This window comes from Danio rerio, chromosome 24 (assembly GCF_049306965.1).
Source record: "Danio rerio strain Tuebingen ecotype United States chromosome 24, GRCz12tu, whole genome shotgun sequence".
Taxonomy (NCBI): domain Eukaryota; kingdom Metazoa; phylum Chordata; class Actinopteri; order Cypriniformes; family Danionidae; genus Danio; species Danio rerio.
In genome coordinates this window covers 25,052,636-25,067,396 of record NC_133199.1, presented here as the reverse complement: position 1 = coordinate 25,067,396, position 14,761 = coordinate 25,052,636, and the positions used below count along the sequence as shown (strand labels likewise).

General features: G+C 36.0%; 1 protein-coding gene across 4 annotated transcripts; it reads right to left on the bottom strand.

Annotated features, from left to right (window-relative positions):
* Window positions 1-3,456: 3,456 nt before the first annotated feature.
* On the bottom strand, window positions 3,457-12,183 carry naa50 (N-alpha-acetyltransferase 50, NatE catalytic subunit). 4 transcript variants are annotated; one of them, XM_005162691.5, is made up of 5 exons: window positions 12,055-12,183; window positions 9,883-10,019; window positions 7,555-7,674; window positions 7,265-7,331; window positions 3,457-5,264 (listed from the first exon to the last, which is right to left on the bottom strand). In XM_005162691.5, the coding sequence occupies exons 1-5, from the start codon at window positions 12,060-12,062 to the stop codon at window positions 5,087-5,089; spliced, it is 510 nt and encodes a 169-aa protein (XP_005162748.1). In that variant the 5' UTR covers window positions 12,063-12,183; the 3' UTR covers window positions 3,457-5,086.
* Window positions 12,184-14,761: the final 2,578 nt, after the last annotated feature.

Here is a 14,761-nt window from a genome sequence, read left to right as displayed (position 1 = left end):
TTGATGATGAGGTCTAGGAAAACGCACACAACGCAGGAGACGTGAATGTTTGTTGTTAGTGGTGGAGACTGTCTTTTGGACTTTGTAGCCTCGCAATATCAAATTACTTTTAAATAATAAAAACAATAATAATAATAAATTATATTAAAAAAATATCTAAAAATTATTACATTAATTTTGATACCAAAAAACAAAACAAAAGCAAAGCTAAAATGAAAAATACTGAAATCCAATGGGCTACATGCACACAGACTTTTAATTTTCAGCCAGCCTCAGCACTTCCGGTAAACTGTGTTTCCATTATAGAATCGCCACGTTTCTGATTACTTTAAAATTAAGTGATCTTCCCTGCCTGTTAGATTTACAATATGAAGTGGGTGTCAGACCGGTCAAAAAGCTCTACATTAAATTAAATTTTCCCCGGCCATGTCTTTAAAATATGACAGCTTATTTTACCCTAGGAATTTCACGGTACTAGCAGTTACACTGTCTTTCATTTCGTTTTACGCTTCAACAACTAAATGAATGCTTAGGACTATTTAACTGAATGTAGAGGCAAATTACCAGTTGGTAGACATTCAGGATGTGCACACATCGAGGTTGCTGAAAAAAAACCAGGAGTGCTAGAAATTACAGCAAGGGAATGACATCCGATGCGGTACAGAGTTTGTTGTTGTATTAGAGATAAGTTATATTGTTTACATATTATATACATTATTTACATAATGCTTTCAGCGTATTATAACAGCTTGTCGCAAAATGATAGGCACATTTATTCTGCAAAATTAATGTTAAAGTGAGCAGCGTTTGTCTAACAGGTCCATTTGCGATCCCAATGGGTATTGAATAAGATGAAATGGCCAAGCATCCAGCCCCAAATATATAACTATCTCATTGAAACTCCAAGTGTTTTTACAAGAGTGAAGTTAAACGCCTACAAGTCTGTGGATGCCAACACTTTAGTTCTGCGTGGTGATGTGCAAGAAATAATGTTCCATGATTACCAGATTCAAAACTTTGTAGTGCTAAAAACTTCTGCCTTTTCAAAGACAAGAAAAGAAGACAGAGCTATACAAGGCCTGGGTAATCATCAACAAGCAAAACAACTACTTTCTGACAGCGAACTGCACCTGTACGGCAGGGTATGTCAACTTACATTTTTACATTTCATTCCAAGCATTCAGTCTGCAGTTTAATTAACCATGTCTAACTGTTTATGCTGAAATCATTGCTGCAATCAAAAACAAGTAATGTGTATGATTCAGCATAGCGTGAACTTACCTGATATAACATGAGAACTGCAGAGTCCAGAATTAAGTTCTTCTGATGGCTGTTAGCCAAAGATGTCTGCGGTTGGCATTAAAAGCAGTGTGTTGTCTGGTGAAGTTTAGGTTTTGTATTTTTGGACTTTTCGATTTTGGCATCCTACTGCACAACAAGTTTGCTATTGCAACCGGTCTTTTTTTGCAAACAGTATGCGCGGTTAAACTCGTGTGATGTCATGTGTGACATGGGTTGGTAATTCCCCTATTGCAATTACATTACAGCATAAATGCTGTAAAAGGAACCTCATGAAAAAGTCACATTAAGCTTTCACCAAGGGCCTCATGTATCAACGCTGCGTATGCACAAAAACTTTGCGTACGGCAGATTTCACGCTCACTTTTGGATTTACTAATGATGAAATGAACGTAACAAAGTGCGTTGGTCCACGCCAATTTCATGTCTGGCGTACATGCATTTCTTGTGTGTGTTTGTTTTATTTCCATTGGTGACAGACTATTATGTTAAATTGCACACTACAAAGTGTCTTTGAGCCGTGCAATGGCATCTGTATGGGACGGGATCATCCGCATGTCTAGCAGGTATAAAGGGTTTCCATACTATACAGTTGACAAGCCAAACATTAAAGCGAAACTTGCAGCAATCGGTGGTTTTCCCAATGTAATCTGAGCGATCAACTGCACGCACATTGCTATAAAGGCGCCATCTGAAGACGAATTTGCATACGTGAATCGGAAACATTTCCATTCAATAAATGTTCAAATAAAATATGATGCTCAAATGCGATTAACATAATACACACACTTATTAATGATTCCTACTTGTCTTCCTCGTGATGAAGAGTAGGCAAAATCTGAAATGTAATAGGGGAAAAAAGGGGTTTATCAGACGCTGGATTCGAATGGGTTCCAGCGTGTCAAACACGCGTGTCAAAACATGTTGCCATGCGCTTTACGAGCTACGCCACTTATGCTGCTGTTTGCCGCTCTCTTTAGTTATGTTGCACTTTGCACATATTTGCACTTTGCCTAAATAGACACCTCAAAATTTTTACACCTTTACATCGAACCCTTTCTGTTTTAATTCACTCACAGTGGAATGTTCAGACCCAACTGCGTTAACCGCGTCAGCTAAACTCTTCTACTCTATTTTTTTTTAATTTTGTCATGAATTCTGGAGGACAAATTCGCAAATAACACTGCTTTTCTCCGGTCTACCTCTGATAGGAGCACCTCCAATTCACATTCTGTTTAAAGTTTTTCTTTTTGCTTGCTTTTGCCATTGCTCTTTCATTTGCTTTTGCCAAAGTAGAGTCATTACCATATTTAATAGGGGGAGGAGGCTGGGATGGGTTTTGCGCTAATGCACGTGCGCTCAGTTTTAACGTTAATTCGAATGTACAAAGAGAATATGCGTGTGATTCCGTGTAAGCAGTGTTTCATACATCTGAATTTTTTACTGCGTACGCACATTTACAGCTTCGTTCATACACAATGTTTTAGTATGAATTCAACGCAAGTCTTCGTACATGAGGCCCCCAGAAGTTTATCATTGGATGAAAAACACTAGCTGTGCATTTAGCCCTATAGATCATAAAGTACAATAAGTGTTGTTAATGGTGTAGCCTTGTCTTGTGAGATGTGTAGTCTCATGAAAAACAAAAATATACTCAAAATAAAATGAGAAACTATACTTTTTGGTTATAACTAAATCTATAATATGGTCTTTTGGAGTTTCTAATCTTGCAAAATAAAATAAAAATCCCAAAGTAATAAAAAAAAGAAATTAAACAAATTCAATTAATAAAAACAAATCACAATAAATCAAATTAAAACTATATAAAACGTTTAAAAAAATAAATAAATAAAACTTAAATGAAACAAAAACATCCCAAAACCCCAAAAACAAAAGTACCATATAACAAATCTTTTATATATTATACTAAACATGGCAATGGTCTCAAACTCCATTCCTGGAGGGCCGCAGCTCTGCATAGTTTAGCTTTAACCATCTCACACCTGCTTCTCTAGTAGTTAAGAACGCCTTGATTGTTTGAATCAGCTAGGCTTGATTAGGGTTGGAGTAAAAATGTGCAGAGCTGTGGCCCTCCAAGAATCAAGTTTGAGACCTATGATGTATGGCTTTTATCTACAAAAACAATGAAAAACAAAATAATGCAAATAGTAATTTTTATTTAGAGGTTTAAAAGTCATACAATATAGAGCTCCAGAAAAAGATAAAATTTTTCCAAAGAAAGAAGGAACAAAAACATGCTTTTACTACAATGGAGAGGGCATGTCTCCCCTGGCATGCACCGAGTTAGGGCTTTTCCTGGGATCTGACTCTGTAAGTCCTATAAAATAACTTGTAAACTAACCTGTAAAACTCCCACATTGAGTATGGGGAAATAGGCGGTGGTCAGTGAACATCACTGAAATGTAACTTTTGCATTGTGGAAGGATTTTTCATCGCTGCGTTAACAAGTGAGAAGCTAGGATTCAAATTTAAAAACACTCAGGCAGGTAATGGAGGGAGAGAATGAACTTTCACATCAAACACAGTGCTTAAAGGCATAATTCACCAATAAATGAACATTTCCTCGCCCGTGAACGTTTACAAACTACAATAAGCTTCCCTTATCTGTTGAACGCAAAAGAAGATATTTTAAAGAATGCTGGAAACTGACAGTCATTGACATTCAGAGCAGGACAAACAAATGCTGTGGAAATCAATGGCTGTCATTTGTTTTGTGTTCAACAGAAGACAGTTTGGGAACTAGTGAAGGGTGAGTAAATGAAGACAATAATTTTTGGTGAACTATCCCTCTATTAACTCTAACTTTTAAAATGATTAGAGAACCACATCCACCGTAAACAACGCAACCGTCAAGGCTCATATAAAAAAGCCGTTCCTGTTTGCAATTTGAAGCCTCAACATCTCACCAGCAGCATTACCGCAAACCCCAGAAAAAGCCCAGACTCAATCCACAGATTAAAAAAAAGAAAGAAAAGAAAAAAAGGGGGGTATTAAATAATGGGCTGAAAAACAAAACATTCACAAACAAGTGGAGTTTACTCCCCTTAACCTCCCCCATCCTAAAACAGTTGTACCACTTCTCTCGTTGGAGGGGGCTCTTCGCTTCATTTCCTCACTGGCCTCAACAAAGCGAGGCGGCTGACATCACAAGGAGACATTGCATCACATGCAACCCTCCAGCATTGCATATTGCCTGTATGGTCAAACAGGAGGTTTCAGCCACCGGTAGATTCCCTTACCGTGTGTCCGAGGGTTCAGGTGGCGGGAGATGGATTTCTGCCATGATCCCACGTGCCCCTAAGACGATTTAAACAATCACTCCAAGGTTGCCAGCTGGGGCGTATTTTAAAAAGACTTTTACCTCTTAAGTTCTATTGTTTTTGTCCAAGCAAAGCTATGTCCCCTTACCTTAAACGAATCGAAAAAACAAATGCAAAACAGTATGCTTTGAAAACATAACCTTCACCATGTCAGATCATTAAGTAGTCAGCAGCTTTTCGGAGCACTTATGGATTCTGCTTGAAAACCTCCATGTAATTTCAACTCGCTAAATGATGAAACGAAAAGGAAAAAAAACAAAAAAAATTCAACCAAAATAATTGAGGGGGACTAAAGTTTTTGCACAATAAATGCAGCAAATACGTCATTGACTTTTTCTGTCTAAAATGTCCTCTGAAGAAAGTGGTGAGTGTGTCAACCCTGGGGCATCTGTTACAGTTCCATTTTGGGGGAAGAGACCAATCTGGTGTCGCTCGCACTTGGAGCTCTAGTCTGCTTTCTGCAACTCTCCTGCTGGCGGCGCACATGGGCTGCGCAGGCTTTTCTGAAGGACGTGGGCATCTGCAGGCTCTATCCTCTTGTAATAGTTCTTTTTTGTCTCAATGATCTCGAAGCCAAATTTCTGATAGAAGTCAATTGCAGACTCATTGCTGATCTGCACGTGACTGTGGAGACATGAAAAAGCAAAACCACGTCAGCTGATAGAAAATTCCATGTCCATTTTCATTTACATAGAAAGCAAGTAAAACACATATTTCAAATGTTTATTCTATTTGAATGTTACTTCTGTGAACTAATTTGTCAAAATATGGGTTAAATATCTAAAATTAAACCTCTTAATAACATATATAAAACAATAATTTTTCATCATTCTTTTAAATTTACTTTAAAACATGAGAAATCTATAACAAACGGGTAAAACCTAGTGGTTTTGAATTATAGATGCAAAACACAAACCTTTAAAATTACAATTACTTATTATTTTAAAGCCGAACTGTGTTTCTAAAATAGTCCTTTAATATGTCATCAAATGATACTTAATCTAAATATACCCAGCAGAATTTTTTGCTATATATTTCTTACACTTTGACATTTCAGTGGGCATCTCCTGTAAATCAATGCTGAATAATAATTTGTTTTTGGTTAAAATTATGTTAACTATTTAAACAGGGCAAAAAAATAGAATTACATTGTTTTGATTTAACTCTTGTGCATCTAGGGATGGGCGATTTGGCCTAAAATCAAAATCTCAATTGAATATTTTAACTTGATTACAATTAATGAACAATTAGTCCATTTATTAATTTTATTTTTTGCATAAGTTTTGTACAGTAAATAGGCTCACTTATTACAAGCGAGAGATTTTTGCATTACTTGATTTTTAAATAATTGAAAGCACACACACATCTATCTATGATTATTTCTTGAACATCAACGTTGAACAACTAAAATTAAAGCACACATTGCCTTGAGAACAGTCACTTTTTTCTTGAAAATGAGTAATTTGCACTTTTGTAAAGGAAATAAATTATTTTTAATGTTATTATCTTAAAAGCAGAAAATAAGCAGTATCTCTTTTAAATAAAATAACTGTTGTACATCCTGTAAATAATAATTTAAACAGTGCATTTCTTGCGTCTTCTGTGAACAAATACTTTCACGTAAATAATCATTTTAATGTAATGGAACATTTGCCGTCTCAAGGCATCCCTGGCGCAGCTTCCAATCATCGTCAATGTAGCAGAAAGTAAGGGTCAAAAATAAGTCCATCGTCCTACTTGACCAGAGATCAGATGTGGATGCAAAGTCACATGACCTCACATGAGAGTGAGGTCATGTGACTCCACGTGCCGTAGAGAAAGTAACTAGAAGAAAAAAAACTACCTGGAAAAAATAAATCGATTATAGGTTCTGAATGTCTGAATAGTTTGATTATTCACCCAGCCCTACGTGCATCCTTATAAAAAATGTAGCTTTTTAGCTTCTATGATCATTTTATGTTAACGCAAATGACCTAAACTTTGGCAGTGGTGTCTCTTTGTTTATTTAACATTTCATATTATAATATTTCATAATATTTAATATTTGTAATTTTAATACTTCATCTTCAGAAAAAAGGGATAGTTCATCCAAAATGGACAGTTTACTCACTATTTTGTCAGGTTCTAAATCTTTTTTTGTAGCTTTTTCTGTTGAACAGAAAAGAAAATATTTTGAAAAATGTTAGAAATCAATCGACTTCCATACTAGGAAAAATAAATACTATGGTTTCCAACAATATTCAAATATACCATGATATCATAGTACATTTTTGTTAACAGGCTTTCACTATAGTTTTCTGTATAAAAGTTGTAGCTTTATGCTTTTAAGGGCATAGGCTTATAGGGTAAATTAATTAATCGTGTAGTTATAGTTACAGTATGGATAGAGTTTGTTTTAAATGTCTATACCAAGAAAAAAAAATGATGCATCAAAATAATATTTTGGATTACTGACTTAGCCATCACTGTAATAACAAAATAAAAATATAATAAATAAAAGGTTAAATATTCATGGTTTGATTTTGCAGCAGAGACTACACGACATTTAATATGTACATTTATGTGAATGAGACACAGATGGATGTTTCACAACAAATAAAGCACAAGACGGTCTTCAGACTCACAGGTAAATGTTGTCAAAAGTGCCATCCTTCTCACAAATGTTCAACACATGGTTCAGCATTTTTGTTCCTTCAAACAAACATGGCAAGATAAATATCAGTAAATGTGCAAACAGAATTTAAACATCACTGCTCTAGTGGATTATACAAATCTTCATGTCAGGCATCGCACAAAGACAGTAATCTGATTATGCAATCATGAACTGAATCCAAGAGAATCTGACCCCTGACTGCCCTTTGAAAGAAACAAAGAGAGACGCAAGCACCCAGAAACGCAGAGAAATGCATGTTACCTATGCCGAGTCTGCGGTAAGGTGCTAGGCAGCCCAGTGTCATGATGTAGAGTCGCTTCTGGTTTTGAGAGTGATCCACTCTACAGCACACAGCACCGACTGCGATGTCATTGAAATATGCTGTAAAAGGATAAAACAGTTAGTAGATATTTTGTATTTATTTTAAATAGTATTTATACTAGGGTTCAAGTTAGGAGTCAGCAGATTTGCTTTTGATCAAATTAATGCTTCATTTGGTCATTTGAAAGACCTGACTCCTTGATAGTTCTGAGATGTTTTTGCTACCAGCCATGGTACTCAGACAATCAATTTGTGCACCGCCCCAAACCATAATGAATAATTTGACATCAATTTCAGACAGAAAGAGACAAAAAAAAACACGTTTGATCAGGATGTGAAAGTGACTCAAATCTAAATGACAATAAATTATTAGACCCGTCTGAGTAACGGCTGCCTGTGTAGTAAGAACCATACATGTATCCCCACAAATTTTCATCTAACTTATTTATTAATGTAACTCGACTGCATGGTCTGTTTGTCGGACAATATAGTAAATGCCATTGGAGGCACATAATTTTGTCCTATGATTGGTCAGATATCCTGTCATTGAAAATAAACAAAACGTTAATCCAGCAAGGATGCAACGGTCATCGTAAGGTAGGACTGCACAATTAATTGGAGTTTTTCATGTGCAATTTGTCAGTAAAGCCAGCTCTGTAATCAGCAGTTAATATCCAGCAGCTGCTTTCAGATTGAGCAGCGTTTACTACACAAAGCTATAGTTCTTTACAGTTTAATCAATTCATAGAAGTTTAAAGATTTTAGTAATCCTGAAATTCAAGATAATCATTCTGCAGTTTGACAGCTGTTTGCATCCCTTCTTAGTGAATTTAGGCTCTGTGTTGCATGTGAAAATACCACATTTAACCCTTTCACGCGTGAGTTTTAAATACTCCAGCTGACCCTTCTGCATAAGTTTTTTTGTGACCATTACTTAGAATCCATTGAGTTCTTAAGTTCACATGGCGATGCATTTATTGTGACCCACCAGCCCTAATGATCTAATTGCTATATTGATGCAAGTTTACTTGGCTGTATCCTATTAAGACTTCAGCACAGTCTAGATCTAGATACCATTAAGTCTAGAGGGGATAGAGCTGAGGATATTCACACCAATATGGCATCATTTTTTGACACTGAACAAATTTTTACATTACCGTGAGGGTTGGGATTGGGGTAGATGCAAATAAAATACAATTTATGCAAAATTTAATAAATAATATTAATACTTCTCGTTAACTGCAAACTTATATTTATTGTGTATATTCATAAATTTCTGCTGAAATACATGAAGGGCAGCAAATATTTATCTGGGAGAGGAATAGAGAAAATATTCTAGTAACATAAACTGTGTATCTTATGTGAACAAAGCACATATTCCAGTTATATTGAAAAATAATGATTATTGCCATCTCCAAAGATATTTTTCAAACCTTAAATGGCATGTTTTGCTTGTAGTTGTGTATTTGAAAGTCTGAAATCTAAAATAAATGTTATTTGTTTGAAGCATGGATAAACTGTGATTTATGACAAGTGCTGAGCACTACATTCAGTGCCTCAGCATGCGCCTTCAGTTATGAATTTTCTAATCAAACCGGTGTGATCGTATGCTTCAAGGACCAGCCAAGGCTGAGATCATACACGTGAAAGGGTTAATTACATGGGTTTACTACAAACGTACCTCATAACTTCCATGGAGTGCTTGAAATAAGTTGTATAGTTTATTAGTCACGTTGAATCAATGAAACAGTTCCCTTATTTCTTTGCGGCAGATGTGCACCCTCTGGCCTTCTGAGGAGAATTACTAGTGATCACAGAGTCAAATTTCACTGACAGGATGTGCATGACAATCACAGCCTTTGATGAATTGCAATCTCCATTTCATTTTGATTAATCACAAGGCCCTAAAAAAAGACTTACAGAATTACAATATTTTTATTATTATCTGAGATTTACGGTGACTTATGTTCCAAACTGACTTATAAAATGCCATTAATGTAAAGCTATCAAAAAATGAAAAGCTTGCACGCATTTTGTTTGACAGTAAAGGATAAAATATTTGTATTTTGTTTTTACACTCACTGCTAGCTTCAGTTTATTTTAATTTATTTGGTCTTGACAATATATAGACTTTAGAATTTTTTTATTCGAAAAAATACTACACAAAATATTTCAGTTCTTATTATGTCCTGAACAGTTGAGTTACGGCTTTGTTGTGAAGTGAAGTGAATTCAAATGTAAGTGTTTTGCATCAGCGTTGTTACATACCTAGCTTGGCAAGCTCTCCCACTTCAAGAACATCTTTGTAGAACTTGTCGTTGTAGCTGACAGGGAAGATCACTTGATTCAGACGCTTCAATTGTTTAATGTTGTGGGGTGTAACATCCCCCAACTCGATCCGGCTACTAGAACAAAAGCAGAATGGTCAACTAGCTGTGAACTGACAAACAATGTCCTTTTCTTTACATGTCAGGTCAGCAAACAGTCCACATAAATGACAATATTACAGCTTTACTATTAGAAAAGCCCAAGATATTAGTACAATATCAGTTATCAGTTGATTCTGCTGCATACAAAGCGTCTATGGATATCCATTTTTACCTAATATTAGATTTATACATCATTGTCATTTGTGCTCATTGAACTTCAGGAACAGTAAAATTAATAATGTATACATGATCTTCACTATTTAATCACATTTAATGGTGTAATACTTAAATTACTTCTATAGTTGAATGCAACAGAGTATTTCATTTATTTTATATTAAAATTTGTATTGTATTTAAGCGATAGTTCACCTAAAAATTATAACTTTGTCATTGTTTCCTCATAGTCCACTTATGTCAAACCTGTTTGAGTTTCTTCTGTTGAACAAAGGAAGATATACTGAAAAATGATAGGAAAAAAACAGCCATTAATTTAAATTTGGTTTCTTTTTTCCGACATCATTTGTGTTCAACTGAAGAAAAAAATTTGTAAAAGTTTGGAAACACCTTAGATCGAATAAATGGTGAGAAAATTGTATTTGGGGGGGGGTGGGGGGGGGGGTGGGGGTGGGGGGGGTGAACTACCCCTATAATAACTTAGTATCAGCACATCCTCATTTATCTTTCGTGTGTGTGGGTGTGTGTGAGAGAGAGATACCCTAAAGGTGCACCCACAAAACTACACATTTCTTGTATAACTATGATCACCGTAAACCAGCAGTGCAAAAAGCAGGTATTTATAGGGAGGCAGCAAACTGAAGCCCAACACCAACAACAGCTGCTGGTCACATGTTCACCACTGCCACTGAACAACCAGCATGAGTTGACAGGAGAAAAACATACACACTAAATAGAGTTTACAGAACTTATGATCACAGAACAAATGCCTATACTACTATACACGGTCTTGAAATCAAAGTCCACTGATTAAAACAAGTTAGATAATAAAGTTTACCAATGCTTGGTAAAGCGATGAGAGTAAATACGTTTCAGATGATATTGCAGACTTTTAAAGCAATGGTGCACCACTTCTGTTCATGAAGGGCCCCTTAAAAATACATTTAGTATGTTTTTTTCTAGTGAAACACCTGATTCCCTTCAGCTCCATAGCAGAGACTCTTAATGGGTGTGTCGGATAAATGTGTACTGCTGGAGGCCTTCCAGGAACAGGGCTGGGTACCACTTTTTTACAGATGTGAATTCAAAACTTTAAAATATGAAATATTTTATGATATAAAACAGAATTGGATTTAGAATAAAAATTTAAATATCGCTGACTTTTCTTTATTCTACACACATGGTCACAGCAAACCACTACAGTGAGCTTAACGTAGCATATTAGACATATTTATGCATCGTTTCATCCATCAAACGTTAAAGAATCGTCCTTCATAAAGTGTTTTAAGACCGTATGAACTTGTTCTGTCATTTTCAAAGAGGACATGCTATGCGGCTAAGCTCACTCCATCACGTGTGTCACATTTCAATTCTTACATCAAAATAATCTCACATTAACCCCAACATGACAGCAACAAGCTTTAATACACTGCTATTAAATGTAACGATCCATCTGGGCGCCCATTTGGGAGAGGTTTCAGATTGGCTTGCTAACCAAGATAGCAACTTGAAGACTGACTCAACATTTTCGGATTTAGATTCGACACACGATCCAGTTTGGCACGGACTTCACTCGTGCCGTTTGTACTGGCATAAGATTTAATCTGGTGCTAGATTACATGAGGCACTTTTAAGCTATTTTCTGGAGATTTTGGGAAAAGATTAAGGTAAAACTAGGTGTAAAAACGCGGCGCAAATGTCTCTTCTCCACATTAAGCGCGCAGAGAGCTAACAGCTAGCATTAGAGCAACTCCACTGCCCCCCTGCTGGAAAAAAGAGAATAGAGAGGGGAAAACTTTACTTGAGAGGAATAGAGCCTTCTCTGTCGTCTACTCACCCTTTCATGTTGAAGAAAACACGTTTGTTGTGAGGGATACAGGGGCAGTTGGCGGTATTTGGCAGTCTAAAGGGAAATTTGGGCAGAGTTTGGGATGTGATCCCCTCCACATGTATGTTGCTAGCACACAAGCTAAGCAGTCCGCATTTGCCTCTGTGCTGTGGCCGAAGGTTGCCAAGTCTTTCCTATTAAACCAACACATATAACTTAGATCAGATTGTGAATTAGGAAAACGATATTTTAGTTGTTTTTTATAGTTGATTTATCGATAATGTTCATTTATAGATATAAATTATGTCATATGAGTTGAGATTGAACCCCGAAATAGGCATTTACGACTATACATAAGTAATTAGTCGGTGGTTACTGATGGTTGATTTGGCAACCTTGAATTCTGGGAGGCTGCTGCTGTCAACCTTCACCACTGACAACTAGCAACAGGAAATAGAAAAAAAACGGGAAATTGCGTTTTTGTGACTTAATAATACAAGTCTTATTGTTTTAATCCAAATAAAATGTTGTATAATCTCCTTCTCTAAAGACTTAGAAGGATTTAAAAAAAAATAAAAACATATTTCATGGACGTGATCTAATACAAGAATATTTTGTAAAATAAATAAAAGTGTTGTCCTTGGAATAAAACATTTATCTTCTCCCTGTTTGTGAAACCAGACCAGGTTTTATTGTTTTGAGTTTGTGTTGGCTTGTATTTCAAACTTATATTTAAACTCACAATACCGTGTTCAAAATTACACTGTTAAAAATTCCTTTATTTGCTTATTACAGCAAGATTTTGCCCCTTAGGTTACACAGATTTCACTCCACATATAAATGCATCAACTTGCTGCAATCTGTTGACTTATTATAGGTGCATATATTCATTTAATGTGTTCTAAAATTAAATTAATCTGACATTTTAAATGTATAGTCCATGACTGTCTACTTACACGTAGAAACACCCTTAAAAGAAAATGCCACCAACGAAAGTTACATTTTTAGTTTGAAGGGTGTAAGGTAAAATAATTTATTAATCACAGCATAGTATGCGATAGCCTAATCACTACTCTTCTTGAGTACTTTTAGAAAGGCTACTTTTACTCACACATCGAGTGGTATTTAGAAAACAGATACATTTACAAGTGTCTTGCACTGCATTATTTTGGCAAATAACAGTACTTATGCTTGAGTATGATGTTCAGTACTCTTTCCATCACTGCTTGTCAGGTAAACATGTGTTTTGTCAATTACAATACAATTACAATAGTCAGTTTAAAGGTAGGGGTGGCTTCTTCTTGGTTCGAGTCCCAGTTGAGCCAGTTGGGATTTGTGTGTGGGGTTTACATGTCCTCTCCATGTTCGCCTGGGTTTCCTCTGACAGTCCAAAGACATGCGATATAGGTGAATTGGATAAAACAAAATTGGCTGTAGTGTGTAAGTGTGTGTCAAGAGTTTATAGGTTTTTCACAGTGGGTTGCGGCTGGAAGGGCATCCGCTGAGTAAAACATATGCTGGATTAATTGGTTGTTCATTCCACTGTGGTGACCCCTAATAAAAAGGGACTGAGCCAAAGGAAAATAAACAAATGACTTTAGAAGGCAGTGTTTAGCATATAAGATGATCTGATCTGAACCATGCTGAACCTTTTGACACTTGAATACCAAGACAGAAAAGCCTCCAAAGATGATGCTTAAAATCACTTATTGGCAGAGAACATTTGTCTTTTGACTTGATCTTTCAAAGTGAGCTGAGTTGAGAGAAGAGCAAGCGATGGGAAGGAAGTGTGGAAGGAGAATCAAATTTAAATGACAGATTGAAGGGAAACAAGATTTGTTGGTGTGAAATACACTGTATTTGTACTGTCCATATGAGAAGATCAAAGTATGTGAATTACACTAGATTCAAACGTACGCTCTCTGGTTTCCATTTTCATGTTATATTTTGCAGCAATTTCTCTCTTTTTGGTTAAGCATTATCTCCACTACTTTTTTAAATGGACATTTCTGTTACCTCAAACATGTTACTTGTGAGTTCATTCATTAATTTACCTTCAGCTAGTCCCTTTACTCATCAGGGGTTGCCACAGTGGAATGAACTGACAACTTACCCAGCATATGTTTCACACAATGGATTTCCTTCCAACTCCAACTCAGTACTGGGAAACACCCACACACACCCATTCACACACATCCACTATGGTCAATTTAGTTCATCCTATTGACCTATAGCGCATGTCTTTGAACTGTGGGAGAAATCAGAGCACCCAGAGGAAACCCTCTCCAACACAGGGAGAACATGCAAACTCCACACAGAATGCCAAATGGCCCAGCTGGGACTCAAACCACTGACCTTTTTGCTGTGAGGCGACAGTGCTAACCATTGAGCCATAGTGCCGCCCTAATAGTAAATATTGTACCCTATTAAATTTTTCATCCTTTCCATAAAAAAGTGTATTTGTGTAATCGTCCATGTCTCTGTTATTTATAAAAGCCACAGCACAGTCCCTGTTGAGTTTCTTGGATTATTGTTTAAGTTTTCTTATTCTTTCCTCTAGTGATAATACTGAAATGGGTAACATTATTTAGAAGATCTGTATCTTTACTAAATTAATTTAACATATGCTTACAATATCCTTTAATTTTTTGTTTCATTTTTTATACTTTATTTTAAATATATATATTAAAACTTGCATTTACAAAATGTGTAAATA